This window comes from Leuciscus leuciscus (genome assembly GCF_965113295.1).
Source record: "Leuciscus leuciscus genome assembly, chromosome: 12".
NCBI lineage: Eukaryota > Metazoa > Chordata > Actinopteri > Cypriniformes > Leuciscidae > Leuciscus > Leuciscus leuciscus.
Window position 1 is genome coordinate 37,295,915 of NC_138736.1, and position 15,911 is coordinate 37,311,825.

Genomic DNA, 15,911 nt, shown 5'->3' on the forward strand with positions numbered 1-15,911 from the left:
AAGATACTTTGGTATAGCCCCCATGGAATTGCATACACTTGAATTTAATTTAAACGTTTACTTCAGTAGAGGTATGGCCACTACTACAGATATAAGTTGACCAACATTACTTCTCTCATAATAGCTTTGGATTGGCCATGCCGTGGTTTCCCACATTCACTTATCTAAAGTAACATTAAATTAAAACAGAGGTAAGACACACCCAAATTTAGATTGGTCAAGCAGCATTTTGCTGTTCTAAATGGAAATTCACTTCTTGTCTTTGCAAAACAGATACACTTGAATTGATGCCAAATATTAGTCATCACTAATCTGACGCAAAACTTGCGGGAACATACAAATCCGCTTAATCTACTTGGGAAAACAATTGCAGAGTCAGTCCGAATAAAATCAAATGTAACAATTTATTATGTCAGGTAAATGTATCATGCCAATTTCATAATCAGTTCAAAGATAATAAATACAAAACATCAAATGCTCTGGAATAAAGAGAAAAGATGCAAACCTGACATCAGAAAGTACATGATGCTGAGAGTCTCGGCCGCTCTCAGCATCACAGGCTAATCTGAGTTACAGAATCACCCCGAGCCTCTTCAGCATCTCCCTAAACACTCAGACCAAGGCAGAAACTTCTTTTCAAATATAAACATGAGTTAACAGTGGGACTTTGCATTGATCACCGTCCCAGACTTACTGGGGACAGAGGTTGATTTACATGGAAACATTTGCTAACAATGGGAATTTGCATTGAGTTTACACCTTTGGGAGCAGGAGACCATTTGCCTGAAGACACACCCTCCTCTGTGTGCGAGTTATCTCTAAACTCTTAAAAACCTTATTACCTTTTGGTTTACTTATTTGGGAATGAGACCTTTGTACCAGTCGCACTGAGACATTTCAAATGATACCAAACATGTATAAAACTGTATGATAATAATTCACATTTAAATCATATAGATTTTTTGGTGAATTTCAGGTTATCTCAGCATGAGAGAGAGGGAGTGGGAGAAGAGGGGAAGAGATTTATTCTGAGGTGAGACTTGCATCTCGAATGGTGATGCTAACTTCACAGGAGAGAGTTCAAATGTTAATTTCCAGAAAGGTCCTTTGTCTTCTCGGGGAGTGGTCGTTCCTCAACCAGACTGCCCGGCATTTTATAATTTCTCAAGTCTTACAAAAGCAATCGCCATTTTTTTGTAGCGTTGTACCGCATTTTAGCACGGCTGTAACGCTTTACTGACGCACCAGAATATTCACTAGTTTTACCATGTTGTAATATTGGTCACTTTTCTTCTAGCCAAGTCTATTGTATTTGTATAAAACATAACATCTCGTTTCAAAGCAGTTCAACAGAATTGATGCCGCCAGTGAGCAAGAAAAAACTGACACTGGGATAATTTCACGTACGACAAATTTCCTCAATTTAAAAGAAGATTTCAAGTTTTTTTTAAACTGTATGTGTATATCCACACGGAAGCAGCAAACTACAATTTGCTGTCATCATAGTCATGTCTAAACGGCTCCAGATCTCAGTCTTTTACATGGACGTGTGCAGATGACAGATTGCCAGCTTCAAAATACTGTACTAGTTTAACTCCACAAACTATTGAAGTTATAGTCAATGTAAGTTTTTAGGTCTATATATGTTTTAATTTGAATATAGTTTTATCATATAAATCACCCTACAGCAATTTCAAAAATGTCTAAAAATGTGGAAAAATTTTCAAGTCAGAACACCTGACTGCGATGAGTCTTTTTTTATTATCACCAAGATCCAGCTGATACACATTCAATGTCTTTAAAGCTGCTGGAAAATCTAGCTAAAACCGGATTGGGATCAGTTGGGATCTGTGTTTTGGAACGTAGTGGCTGCATGTTTTCTAGCTGGTGGTTGAACATCCAGAACTAGACCTTTAGGATGGTATGACCTGGTCATTCCACCTGGTACCTTCACCACCAGCTAGGCAACTAAATAAACCAGCTTAGAACAGATAGAAACCAACAATGTTATCCCAAAACCAGGTTTGTGCATTTATAATCAAACCAAAGACATTACAACATGTTCTGTCCATCATGATCCTCAGGTGTTCAGTGTTATACAGAGCCTTTTATTCATTGATGTTAAACATTCAACTTGATAGAGTCCATTTCAAGAAGTAAACATTTGTTTGATGTCCATTTATCCCTCCAGGCCTTCTGGAGATTATTTTAGGTTTTTCTCGGATTCCTGTTTGTCCTTTTCCATTTGTTCCTGCTCGTCCTTTTCCATTTGTGCCTGCTCTTTGGCGTCCATTTCTATCAGTTTTTCCTCCACGTCTTTGGGAATCTCCACCTCCATCAGATTCTCCATTCCCTCCTCCGGCTCGTCTCCAATCAAAACCTTAATCAAAGACGCACAAAAATTGCACATGAAACCCTAATGGACCCGAATACGTTCCGTCAGAGTGGCATATCAAGAGGAAAGTGGTAACGACGCAGGACAAGAGCTAATGAGATGCCAGACAGCACTTGAGTTTTACTGTCATTCCCAAGCACCAATTTCGGGAACCCGACAACATGGAAAAACTTCAGTAACATGATAGCTGTTAAAGTCGTGTTAGTTAGAAACTGCTGCATTATGAAAAAGCACCCATTAATCCTGGATAAATATTAGCCTCGTTCTGTGCTTGGCATATTAGCTGTTTTATTGACGCTAATTAAAATGGTTGGGTTGAGGCAAATGGCCGAACCACTGCTTCTGGCCCGGAGTTCAAAAGGGATCTCCCAGACGTTATGGAGAATATCATGCTTTAATAGGAGACCCTGTGACATCTTTTCCATGGGGCCGTACCCAAATATAAGCCTGCCACGGTGCAAGGAACAGGCTTTTTCCACCAAATTAGTGTCTCCTGCTTTTTTCGACCAAACTCATAAATCCTGGTTTTGGAGGACTGGAATTGATCTGCATACTGTCTGGGGTCTTCCAAAGCACAACAATCCACATTTACAGAAAATTTTGCATGCAACGACCTTGCAAAAGTGATGCAATAGAGATGCAACAGCAGGGGGGCGTGAGGAGGCGTCACCCCCTAACCCGGACTATCCTGCCCCCGCAGTCACCGTGTGAAGAATGTAAACATTTATTTTAAAGGCCCATTTTTAAATTTTGGATGGATTTTAAAGGCCTTGAAACATGCAGCATTATTCAATGTGTTCACTTAATTCCCACTGAAACAGGAAGACAGGGCGGGGCATATCGAACAGCTCCTCCCCTTTTATAAAATAGCCAATAGCGTTTCGTTTCTATCACAGCTCGGCTAGAGCCGTTGAGTTCAGTAAAGCCGCAGTTTCGTCCTGATCTCTATCTGTTTCTCCTTCTAATCTCCTCCATACAGGGTGTCTACAGATATAAATAAGTTTAATTTAAGACTTTTTAGACCTTTTTAATGCCACTTTAAATTAAATTTAAGACCAAACCTGTGATGGAAATACACATTATATTACATGCGTATATGTAATATTTAACCTAAGTAATTGAAATAATTTAATATTCACTCAGGGCCTGAATTTCATTTTGGAAAATGGGGGGGGGATCCCCCCTTAGGTGATTCTTATGGGGGGGGATTTTTAATTTGAGGGGGGAGTTTAGACTCTTTTTTTTTTATTACATGTATCTCGCCTAATGTATGCTCACTCATCGCATTTTTACAATGGGGTAATTTTGGTCTTAAGAATTTACACAACACAAGGAAGCTTGATTTCAATCTTTGAATTAAATTGAAAAAAGTAGCACAAATAAATACAATAGAATAAAGATGCCAATAAATAGAAATAAAGAGAAAAGTTTTTGCTTAGGTCTAACACTAGTATTCAGAAATACTACAGAGACTGAATAAAGTAATCAAATGTAAAATAACACTGGGTAGTATTTTAGTCCTGACTAAATTAAATACATAGGCTATTAATCCTGATTCCTTAAAATGAAAGCTATGGTTTGTTGTTTTGACAACCAAATGAATGACAGACACATATGGCTGCTGTCCCTTTAAGAGCTAGTGCACAGATCCTGTGTTCATTATACGGTCACGTGCGATTTATGCTTAAGACATAACCGACTGTGTTTAGAGGATACTCACCAAGACCGAAATTAACATAATTTTCGCATGTTTTTGACTGTTAAAGCGATCAAATCCACGAAAAATAACTTTTGTTACCCGCGAGCTGTTTGTGAGGCGGCTTTACTCTTATGTATGTGTGAAAAAAAACATCTCTCAGACACAAGTACTGAATAGTTTCAAATCGCGTGAATGTTTAAACTGGTAAAACTTTAAAAGACGTGCAAATGGTAAACTTTAGTTACTCATGATGCAATGCTGGCCCGATTATGCAAGTGACAATTCCGTCTATCCCGAAACCCGAGAGTGTATTATCGCCGCCTGGAGCTCTTACCGAGCTGATAGAAGACCGAAATTCGAGCCCTGCACTACTTGTTTATTGAACTAAAATCAATGTAACATTTGCAATCGTGAGAATATTCAGCAAAATAGCTCCCGTCATGTTATGTTACTTAACTATATCACATGTTATAAATAAAAAAAACTCAACATTTTGAATTTTTACCTCAGTATGTTTCTTCTGGGAGTTTTTTTTTATGTTTGCCGTTATGCTCATTTGTCATAAAATCTATCAGAGACAAGCAGCGCGAGCCTCAACAGCGTTACCAGAAAAAGCCTACATTATCATTATCAATAGCTGTTTATGTAATCAAATCTGAATCATTCTCGCGATTCGATGCTTCACTGGTTATTTGACGGATATTAGGTCCGTCAGACTGGAGAAATTTTAGCGGTAACGTGACCAGAAATATTTAAGACCTATCGAATCTGAATTTAAGACATTTTAAGACTTTTTAAGGCCTTTTATTAGGAAAACTTTATTTAAGACATTTTAAGACTTTTTAAGGACCCGCGGCCACCCTGTCCATATCACTTTAAAATACAGTATTCTGTGCAGAATTCAAACGGGTCCGATACATTTTCTGGATCTGCGGCGACTCGATCACATGATCTGCTCTGTGATTCGTGTCTCTGGACTGGAGCAGCGGCGGTTCGCGTGACACTAACGTGAAACCAGACTTCATTCACCCCAATGGAAAGATTATTTACACTGTCTGAATCGTTCTCTATCCCCTATATCAGAGCCGATCCTTACCTCCCTGGGGCCCTAAGCAAAATTCTGTTTAGGGGCCCTCATACCTGACCCATGAGCCATGAACCATTTGCCATTGCCACACAGTCACACCTGACACCCCAGTGTTCCCACTACAATCCCTCCTTTAACTAGTTCTAGTGAAAATGTAATTCCTGATATCAGAAGACATTGTTACTAGTAAAAAGTTCATTCTTAATATCAAGAATTCACATTTTAAATAGTACAAATTGAATTATTGATATCAAAAATGCATATCCTGTGAATGAATAAAAGCTAAAATGGCGCCATAGCATGTCACTGTGTTTTAAATGATAAAAGTAATTCTTGATACTTGATGGTTATTATTTACTGAGGGATGTGCATCCATATTGACCATAATCTCCAGCCAATCAACATTTTAAATTCAATGGAGCCTATCAATAGTCAATGTCAATACATGGCTTTCATTATTGCATTAGTGCAGAGTTGTAACTAAACCTTGACTGAGCGACTAGATAATCATCGTCTTGTTTTAAAACTATAATCCCGACAGATGTTTCTGCTGGAAAGTGCACGTTTCATTTCATGCACGCGCATATGAACGCGCGACGCAGTTATCTTTTCCGAGCTGCAGTTTATAAACAAACACCGTTGTCCTTTGTCGTTTATTAAGCATAATAAATCAACTCACATCAACTTAACTTTAGCCTACTGGTCTTTGCTGACATCAAACTTTGAGAGGAGAGAACACAAGTCTACCTGAACTGTTGCCGCAATTAACTCTCATGGTGTTTTTTTCTCTCTTTTCGTGACCAGAAAGATAGTTCCGCTTCATTTTGTCATCGATATTGTAAACATTGATTGACGCGCTTTGACACGAGGGGGAGGCGGGGCCTTGAGTAATTTGCGGGGCCCTACGCACCTTGCGTAGTGTGCGTATAGGGCTGATCGGCTCTGCCCTATATACTGCACTGTGTGCCATTCAGCATGTAGAAAATAGTAAATGTATGAACAAGTGACTGATCTCAGCCACAGCTATTTATAATGTAGGGGGCGGAGCTTCAGATTCTAGAGAGCATTTGATTGGACAGAAAATCTGATGAGGAGCTGAAGTGCAGAGTGACAACCATTGATCCATATTGGTGGAAATGACTAAGTTTGAATGCTTATGTCTTCTAAATGTGACTTTTGTCATTGTTTTGGAGCACACTAGATTATCGACAACTGAAGGCTAACATATTCATACTAAAAGCCAAAAAACATATCAACTTGTGTGCAATCTTGAATGAGTTTTTTTCACTGAGCTGATTGCTTAGTGAAAAAAAGCAATGTTTTTCCATAAAGAATACATGCAATGCTGCCTAAATATCTTCAGAGTAATCTTTACAATACCTGGACGAGTTTCTCACAGGCTGAAATAACTTGCGGATCTTTCTCCCATTTGTCAAACTCCCTCATGATGGGATAAACGTTCTTGTCCTTCATGATCTGTCGGCCCAATCTAGTCGCTGTAAGCTGAACACAAACAGATCATTCAGAAACTGAACTACAGAACAGACTAACCAACATACACTACTGATTATACACTACTGTTTAAAAGATTGTGGTCAGTATGGTTTTTTTAAAAATAAATGTATACTTTAGTTCAGCAATGATGCATTAAATTGATTAAAAGTGGCAGTAATGACTCTTATAATGTTACCATTTTTAAAACAAATTAAAATAAATGCTGTTCTTTTAAACTTTCTATTCATCAAATAATCCTGAATAAAAATGTATCAACTGTTTTCAACATTGATAACAATCATAAAAGTTTCTAGATCATCAAATCATCATATTAGAATGATTTCTGAAGGATCATGTGACACTGAAGACTGGAGTAATGATGCTGAAAATTCAGCTTTGATCACAGAAATAAGTTACATTTGACTATATATTCACATAGAAAACATTTGCTTATATATTAGAGAATATTACTGTGTTTTTGATAAAAAAATGCAGCTTTAGTGAGCAGAAGAGACTTTCAAAAACATTAAGAAATCTTACCGACCTCGAACATTTGAACAGTAGTGTATGTCAATAATTGAAACACAGGCAAGTTATAGATTTGACAGGTGAAAGATATGAGATGTGGTTCATACGAGAATGAGGGTTTCTAAGAGCATTTTGCGGATATCAGGATCCTCTTCTCTCTTTTTATCCTCCGGCAGATACTGCAAGTCCACCGGCAAACCTGTAAACACAGACACTGAGTTATATGAATAGTGTGTGTAATTGTTTTACTGTTAAAATAGTGGCACAAAAATCACACTTCACCTTTAAGACACTGTCTGAAGTTAAAATAGAAAGTATAAGCGATAAGAAAAGTGATGCTTGCCACTCGAACATACTGCAAATTAAATGAGGATTTTGGGCCAATAGTGATACAGACCATGAAAGCACTTCAGAAAGGTCATATAAGGTCACCTATTCCTCTCCTTTTTGGTCAGAAAGCATGGTGCATTAAGAGGAGAATATGGTACATATAAACATTTCAAACAGCTTTTATGAAACCGCAAACTTTGAACTAAGATTCTAACTTAGCAAATTCACAACTTCCTTCTGTAATGGCAGTATTTCCACTCTGTTCATTCCATTTTCCTCACACATGTTGTTGGAAATATAATAAACATCAAAATGAGTAAACAGCGCCATCTACTGGACAAGCGAGAGTGCTGCAACAGCAATCAAAGGAGAGTTTCTACATTACTAACACATTTGATATGAAGCACTTGGATCTGATTTAAAGAGCATCACCTTCATTCTCCTCCTCGGAGAGCTCCTCTGGTCCAGCCAATGGTAATAAAAGATACGGTAGAATATCCACCGCATCACTAAGCAACCACTCATGATGGGCTGTAGGACAAAAATGATTAAATTCACAGATTTTTGCATTGACTTTCAATGATATCAAAGAAACGACATGCTCTCTAGAGTTCGCACAGATGATGGAGCTCTATACCGTGGTCAAAGCAGCAGTTTCGGAGCGTTCCCACCACTCCTCCTCGTCTGGTGCTCGATTCCTCATACTGTGTGTACGGCAGAAGCCTCTGAATCACACACCTGTACAAACACACCACAGACAATATATCACCACTGTCATACTGTCTACTACCACTGTTTTACCATGCTTTTGGAGATATACCATGATAATATCATGTTCTTGTTGCATGTACTATGATAATATCATGATTTCTTTTTTTTACATGAACTATGGTAATATCAGTTTTTCCCCCTGTACCACGATAATAAAAATTTTCGAACATGTACTATGGTAATATCATGTTTTTTTAACCCATTCAATGATAATTCCATGTTATTTCATATATATTTTTTACTAATAATACCATGTTTTTGGATATGTTCCATGGTAATGTTTTTTTTTTTTTCTGTACTATAATAATACCATGTTTTTTACATGAACTATTTGTAATATCATAGTTTTTCCCCAGTACTATGATAATGCAATATTTTTGGGCATGTACTATGATAACATAATGCATTTTTAAGCCATATCAATGATAATACCATGTTTTTTGTACTGTGGTAATATTATGTATTTGTATTACTCCTACCATGGTAAAATCAAGTTTTGGAATGTAAAATGGTAATATCAGTTTTTTACTCCTACCATGTTTTTTAACATGTACTATGGTAATATCATATAGGCTATTGTTTTACACCTACCATGATAATACCATGTTTATGAATGTACAATGGAAAATTGTTACTCCTACTATGGTAATACAATGTTTTTAAACATGTACTATGGTAATATCAAGTATTTTTACTCCTACCATGATAATACTATGTTTCTGAATGTACCATGGTAATATAATATATATTTTTACACCTACCATTATAATAACAAGTTTATTAACATGTACTATCATGGTAATATCATGCATTTTTACTCATACCATGATAACACCATGTTTTTGAACATGTTCCACAGTATTATGGTTTTCTTCTACCTGTACCATGATAACACCATGTTTTTGGACATGTACCATTGTAATATCATGTTTTGTTTGACACATCCTATAATAATACCATGGTTTTGGGAATCTGATATGTAATGATCGTGTACCTGTCCCTGTCCAGAATGAAGAGCCGTGCCTCGGGCAGCTGTGTGAGGTTAGACAGCAGGGGTCCCAGATAGTGGAGCGAAGCTTTCTTATTGAAGCCCTGGTTGCAGAAGACTTCCACCAGTCTGTCCAGTCCGATGTCCTGCTCCTGCAGAGCTCTGAACACGTCTCTGCACGTCCGCTCGTGTCGACTCAGGTTACTGAGGATGGTGCAGATCCGATCCGCAAACACGTACTCCGGGTCCAGTAGTTTCGGCAGCAGTTTGGCCAGTAAGCCCGTCTCTGTGACCAAAGGCTGGTGAAGAGTCTCGTCCGCTGAGAGGTTGATCAGGGCGTGAAAACAGTCCTTGACGATGGCGATGGAGGGGTCGCTGGTTAGAGTCACCAGGGCTTGGAGGCAGTCTGGTTTGGACTGCAGGTACCGGCACCCGTCCCGGTTCCCTGTGAGGCCCAGGACGTATTCCGAGGCCTGACCTTTGACATCAGCTCTGGTCTCCAGAGTGAGAAATGACAGCAGTTCTGTAGCTTCTCCATCACTAAGCATCGTGGCTCTTGGGACAGACTCAAGAGTTTAATCCGGATTTTTTTCCTTTTAGTCAAACCTCAAAAGAAAACACAGACAGTTTAATAATAATAATAATAACATCGGACAGCTAAAATCACAGAATAAAAATAATCAAATCAATAATTTAAAAGATCAAATGTAAAAGTTAAATTTTTCTAAAATTTCACCAAATATTTATTTCACCTTTATTTCGATAAGCAAGAACTATTTTTATTGGTTTCACAGTATTATTCAACAATAATAAGTTTTATTCAACCTGCAAAAGAAAACACTGATAGTTTAAGAACTACCTTAATAATAACAATAATAATAATATCAGACAGCTTAAAAATAAATTAAATAAATAAAAGAATAAAATAAATACAAATTAGATTACAATTGGCATAAAAAGACTGCAAATTCCAGTCTTAGTATATACTTCAAAACGCCATTGCATTGCCATCACTGTACCATGGTACCACAGTACACAGGTTTTATAAGTAGTCAAAGTGTATTATGATTGTGTTGCATCAAAGAAGTGCAAAATAATAATCATAATAAACCGATCGCCATGTTTACAGTAAACTGTACAAGCAAAACCAAAAATCTGACCTATCATACATCTACAACTGTATAGAGCGCAGAAAATATGTGATATACAATTAATCATTTTGTTTAATTTTGTTTAAATATAATATACATACCACATTGGCGAAATACACAAAACATGTGCGTTGAATGGACTGAGTTCCTGCTGAAGGAATTGACATATTCCTGATCCAATCAGATTACACATTACGCAGATTTTTTTCCCCCGAACTGGCATATGATTGGTTGGTTGACGCCAGGCTCCGCCTTCGCTGCCCGCTCCTCGCGCTTTGTGATGACGCACAATATTCTGCGTGTGTTTGAAACATGGCAGCAGTTCAACTAAGCGAAGCGGAGAAGGTTTATCTTATGCATGGAGTTAGAGTAAGTGAAATCTTACGAATGAAAATATAATTTGCATTTATTTAACTTTCAATTAAGAGGACATCTGGAAAAAAAGCGTGTATTCTAATGTGGTCTGTTTTGGGTTTTAACCTCATGCTGTGTTGAGATTGACTAGTTGTAGTCCTAGATATGTCAATAACAGATAAAAACACAACAATAATAGAAACTTTGACTGTAGCCTTTAAGTTTAATTTCTATTTTTCCTTCTTTAAATGTGTCACTGGCCTAAACAACCCCCATTGACAGCTCTTAAATGTAAATGTATATACAGTACATTAAAGCAAATGTGAATAAAGAGCTGACAGGAGTGTACCACTACAACATCTGAAACCCCTAAAGACTTACATTTGTCATGGGAAATGTTTGAAGTACGTTATCCACCTGAAATGAAGTTTATAATCAGTTCTAATGAGATTTGGGAACATCATGAAGCATCAGCCTGATCTTGATTGTTAGAACACGAGGGTTAAACTGTGACTGTTGTTGACAGGATGACCTGAGATTGGACGGCCGGAGATGTGAAGACTACAGACACATGGAGATCGAGACGGATGTGGTGTCAAACACTGATGGTTCTGCTAAAATCAGTCTTGTAAGCTGAATTAAACAGTTTGTTATAATAACATATAGTGCACTACCTGTCACCACCAGTGTTTGTGTGATGTTGTGTGATGTGTGTGTTTGACAGGGTCACACTGATGTTCTCGTAGGAGTAAAGGCAGAGATTGGGAAACCCAAACCCATGGTACCAGATGAAGGTTATCTGGAGTTCTTTGTGGACTGGTGAGTGTTTAAAGATGAACACATCAAGCAAACACTGTAAATCAGTGCCTGCTCCACCAAGACTGTGCAGTGGCTTTTAAAAATCATTACAAATCATTAAGAACAATAGAACATGAAGTACATAATGCATGTGTGTGTGTGTGTAGGTGTACATGAATAGTGGGAGCTTTATTTTTTTATTATTATTTATATGCTATAGATAATTTATATTTATATGCGAGTTATTCATATAAATAATATTTAAAATTATTTAAAAGATAAATAAATTATATTTAAAACTTAATATAAAATATATATTTAGAAATATAAATTTTTCTTGTTTTCATTTTAATTTTAGTTTTACGTTTTAGTAGTTTTGTTTTGTGCTTTTGTCATTTGTTGTATTAGTTTTTGTTTTTTATATTTCTATTTGGGTTTGATTTATTATTTCAGTTTTAGATTTAGTAATTTTAGTACATCGTAAAGTTATGTTATGTAGCCGAAGGCAACATTTAAAAAAAAACTAAAAACTTTTCTTTTTTTTTCATCCAATATTTGGGATTTTATTTTATTTCAGCTTTATTTCAATTAATACTTAAAAAGATTTTTTTTATATATATTTTTTTATTATTAGTCAACAATAACAACACTGGTTCCAGGTCTGGAAAAGCCATGGAAATTTCTATAGTGAATATATATATATATATATTTAGTTCTACTCTACAATATTTAAAAACTAAGTTAGTTCTGTTTAAGCAGTTCTCTATGAAAGCTTTTTTTCTGCCATGGAATAAAACAATTTGAAAGATAATTGCAACTTTTTATCTCGCAGTTCTGAATTTTTTTCACACAATTCTGAGAAGACAAATCGAGAGATACATTTTTTTTTTTTTTTTTTTTTGTGGAAACAAGCTTCCATAGTTCTCCCATGAGATGCAGCACAATTGATAAGACCGTATACTATGCAGTTTATTAGACAGTTTAGTACATACAGTATGTGTAGTGCAGGTGCTTCAGTGTATAAATATGCAAATTAGCAGTGAATGTCCATAGATGATGCGTAATGCGTTTTAAAAGTCCATGATCTGCATGTTAATTAGACACAGTCACAGCAGTTTCCTCTCCATCCTGACGTGTATAAACTGCTGGACGTTTCTTTTGCAGCTCAGCGAACGCCACTCCGGAGTTTGAGGGGCGCGGGGGGGAGGAGCTGGGGGTGGAGCTCAGTAACGTACTCTATAAAGTGTTCAACAACAGGCACAGCGTGGACCTGCGCTCCCTCTGCATCTGCCCGGGAGAGAACTGCTGGGTGCTGTACGTGGACGTGCTGGTGAGTGAACCCGAGAGAGATCATGAGACATCTATATTCTTCATATAAACACATGATTGTCTCGACAGCTGCTGCAATGTGACGGAAACCTTTTCGACGCCATTTCCATCGCAATCAAAGCTGCTCTATTTAACACACGGTGAGTCACTGTGTGTCTGCTCCCATCAGAACTGGTTTCATCAGGAAATGTTACAACTGGCAGTGTGCTAGTTTAGTGTTATTTATATTCTATTAGAATAATTTCTTATTTATTTCTATATTTTCAGTTGTCATTTTAATTTTTTATTTGTTATAGTAATTTTAATACTTCAACTTATTTCAGCTTTGTTTAATTTAACAATTGTTTTAGGTGACAATAGCAAAACTGTTTCCAGGCCTGTAAAGTAATTTTAAAGTCAGATTTTGTTGTTGTTATACTTATTATGATATTTTATTTTAATTTTATTTTGTTTTAATCATTAAAAAAAAAAAGTTTTTTTAATTTTTGTCATTTTTAACATTTCTATTTAGCATAATTATTATTTCAGTTTTAGCAATTTTAGTACTTCAACTTATTTAAGTTGGTTGCCAAATCAAGTTTTTCATCTTTTGTTTACATTTTATTTGATTTTAACTCTTTAATTTAGTTAATTTTAGTTAACAATAACAATAGCAAACCTTTCTTCAGTGAATATGTATATTTTTTATTATATTCTACAATATTTAAGCAGTTTAAGCAGTTCTCCCATAAGCTATATTTCAGGACTTTTTTTTGTTATAAAAATATTTGTACTAAAAAGTTTAACCATTAAATCGTATAAATTCCAAGGATTAATGCATTCAGCTGTAAATCCACTATAAAATTATTGGTAACACTTTATTTTACAGTGTCCTTGTTACAAATATTACATGTACTTACTATAGTAATAACAGTAAATTATGCATAATTACATGCAACTAACCCTCACCCAAACCCTAATCCTACCCTAACCCTATAGTAAGTACATGTAGTTAATTAATATTACTCAGTACTTAAATATATAATTACACTGTAACAATGACACCATAAAATAAAGTGTGACCAAATTATTTTATTAAAAGTTTTTATGCATTAATCATAAACATTCAAAATGGTGATTCAATGAAGTGATGAGAAACATAAGCACATCCCTTTTCCGAAACAGAATTCCCAAAGTGCACATATCTGAGGATGAGGAGGGCGGGAAGGAGATCGAGCTGTCAGACGACCCGTACGATTGCGTGCGGATCAATGTGGAGAATGTGCCGTGTATCGTTTCCCTGTGCAAGGTACAGCATTACCCACAATGCACCACTCTCCTCGTGTCATGTATAACTTTTTAAATCGTATGTGTTTGTGCCCTTCAGATCGGTCACAGACACGTGGTGGACGCCACACTGCAGGAGAAGGCCTGTTCGGTGGCCAGTCTCCTGATCTCAGTCACACACAAAGGAATGGTCACATGCGTCAGGAAGCTGGGAAGAGGAAGTCTGGACCCGGAGAGCATCTTTGAGATGACAGAGGTCAGCTTAGTTTCTTCCCACAGCAGTTTTAAACTGTCTTGATCTTATAATTAGTGGTGTTTGCTTAGGAATCACTTTTACTCCTATTTAGAATGAAGAGTTTGTTCAAAGCCCGAACCCTGCAAAGCCTGACATATGACATAATAGTCAGAAATATGACTTTTTTTTCAATAGAACAGTTTATTGAACCTTTAGACAAAATATACAACAAAGTTTGCATATGTATCATTAAAAGTATCATTGATCAGACTTTTATGGCTCATTTAGTAAGAATATTTAGGGGACAAAAAGTAAAAAAATATGCAATTGCATTTGCTGATGCTTATATGGGCAAAAAGTAAGATTTAATTCTGATGCTTGTAAATTAAATCAATGAGATCTTTATAACAGGGACTGCTATCATAAAATCCAAATAAATATCAGTTGTCCCTTCATAACTTTCAATAATCTGTTGTAGTAAGATGATATTTAAAGGCTTAGTTTATAATCAGAGCTCTGTAGTTTTTATTTTGGGTGGCAACACATAATGCAATTCAATACAATAATAATTGAGAGAGAGATAAATGTTAATCAAAAGCCTGATGGATCATATTGGATATATCCCAAATATTTGTAAATGCCTTTCTGTGAGTGAATGCTGCACAATCGCCAACTTAAATGGACTTTAACGGAGATTTTTCTCAATGTTTAGATTTTTTTTTTTTACCTTCCGATTCCAGATTTCAAAATAGTTGTATCTCGGCCAAATATTGTCCTATCCTAACAAACCATGCATACACCAATGGAAAGCTTATGTATTCAGCTTTTTTTACAATTTAAAAAAAAATGACCAGGGTCATATATGATACAGTAGACTTTATTGGGTTACTTTGGCACCTGTGCACTGGAGTGTGTATATTAGAGAGTTTCCTCCGGCTCGTGTTGTTTACATGTGCGATATCATCAGACGTTCAGTGAACGGACAGTCTGAGCCTGTCTCGAGCTTTTATTTTTGCACACTTTCACATGTCTCTGACTTGCATAAACTCGTCTATTCACTGTTGTGTCGCAGGCCGGGAAGCGAGTGGGAAAGACTCTTCACGCGCCGCTCATGGAACTGCTGCAGAAAGAAGAAAGCCTTGGCAAGAAACGACAGAAAGTGGGATTCCTTGGATAGCTGTTTTTGTTTGTTCGTTTTTCAAATAAATGAGTTAAGTTTCCTATGACGTTTGTTCATGTCTTTCTTAATAACTTCAGCTAACACAGAATCCTCTAATGCAAGGTTATATAACGTTGCTGTTTTTGTTTTTGATTCGTTCATTTTTCCAGCTGGCTGGCTTGAATGGTGCTTTTAACAGATGACTAAATGTTTCTTCGTTTCCCTTATAAATCTGAGTGGTTTGAGTGCAATTGAAGCATTTGAGGCTTTTTAATACCTGAATTTAGTAGATGAGTAGAAAAGAGTCCTTGAAGTTTTTGTGAGTTG

At 36.5% G+C, this 15,911-nt stretch overlaps 2 protein-coding genes across 2 annotated transcripts; one reads left to right on the forward strand and one right to left on the reverse strand.

Moving 5' to 3' along the window:
• Positions 1-385: 385 nt before the first annotated feature.
• hgh1 (HGH1 homolog) lies at positions 386-10,648 on the reverse strand. The gene is made up of 7 exons (XM_082186976.1): positions 10,545-10,648; positions 9,299-9,898; positions 8,171-8,271; positions 7,966-8,064; positions 7,311-7,402; positions 6,562-6,684; positions 386-2,380 (listed from the first exon to the last, which is right to left on the reverse strand). The coding sequence occupies exons 2-7, from the start codon at positions 9,838-9,840 to the stop codon at positions 2,204-2,206; spliced, it is 1,134 nt and encodes a 377-aa protein (XP_082043102.1). The 5' UTR covers positions 9,841-9,898; positions 10,545-10,648; the 3' UTR covers positions 386-2,203.
• A 39-nt stretch (positions 10,649-10,687) lies between these two features.
• exosc7 (exosome component 7) lies at positions 10,688-15,651 on the forward strand. Its single transcript, XM_082186980.1, has 8 exons — positions 10,688-10,812; positions 11,324-11,425; positions 11,522-11,616; positions 12,760-12,925; positions 12,994-13,064; positions 14,089-14,212; positions 14,291-14,446; positions 15,498-15,651. The coding sequence occupies exons 1-8, from the start codon at positions 10,756-10,758 to the stop codon at positions 15,600-15,602; spliced, it is 876 nt and encodes a 291-aa protein (XP_082043106.1). The 5' UTR covers positions 10,688-10,755; the 3' UTR covers positions 15,603-15,651.
• The last annotated feature ends 260 nt before the right edge of the window (positions 15,652-15,911 follow it).

Coding starts and splice junctions, on each gene's coding strand:
- exosc7 (XM_082186980.1), top strand. CDS start 10,756: ATGGCAGCAGTTCAACTAAGCGAAGCGGAGAAGGTTTATCTTATGCAT. Junction 10,813..11,323: donor ATCTTATGCATGGAGTTAGA/GTAAGTGAAATC, acceptor TGTTGTTGACAG/GATGACCTGAGATTGGACGG. Junction 11,617..12,759: donor CTGGAGTTCTTTGTGGACTG/GTGAGTGTTTAA, acceptor TTTCTTTTGCAG/CTCAGCGAACGCCACTCCGG.
- hgh1 (XM_082186976.1), bottom strand. CDS start 9,840: ATGCTTAGTGATGGAGAAGCTACAGAACTGCTGTCATTTCTCACTCTG. Junction 8,272..9,298: donor TTCATTCTGGACAGGGACAG/GTACACGATCAT, acceptor GTGTTTGTACAG/GTGTGTGATTCAGAGGCTTC. Junction 6,685..7,310: donor TCTTAGAAACCCTCATTCTC/GTATGAACCACA, acceptor GTTTGTGTTCAG/CTTACAGCGACTAGATTGGG.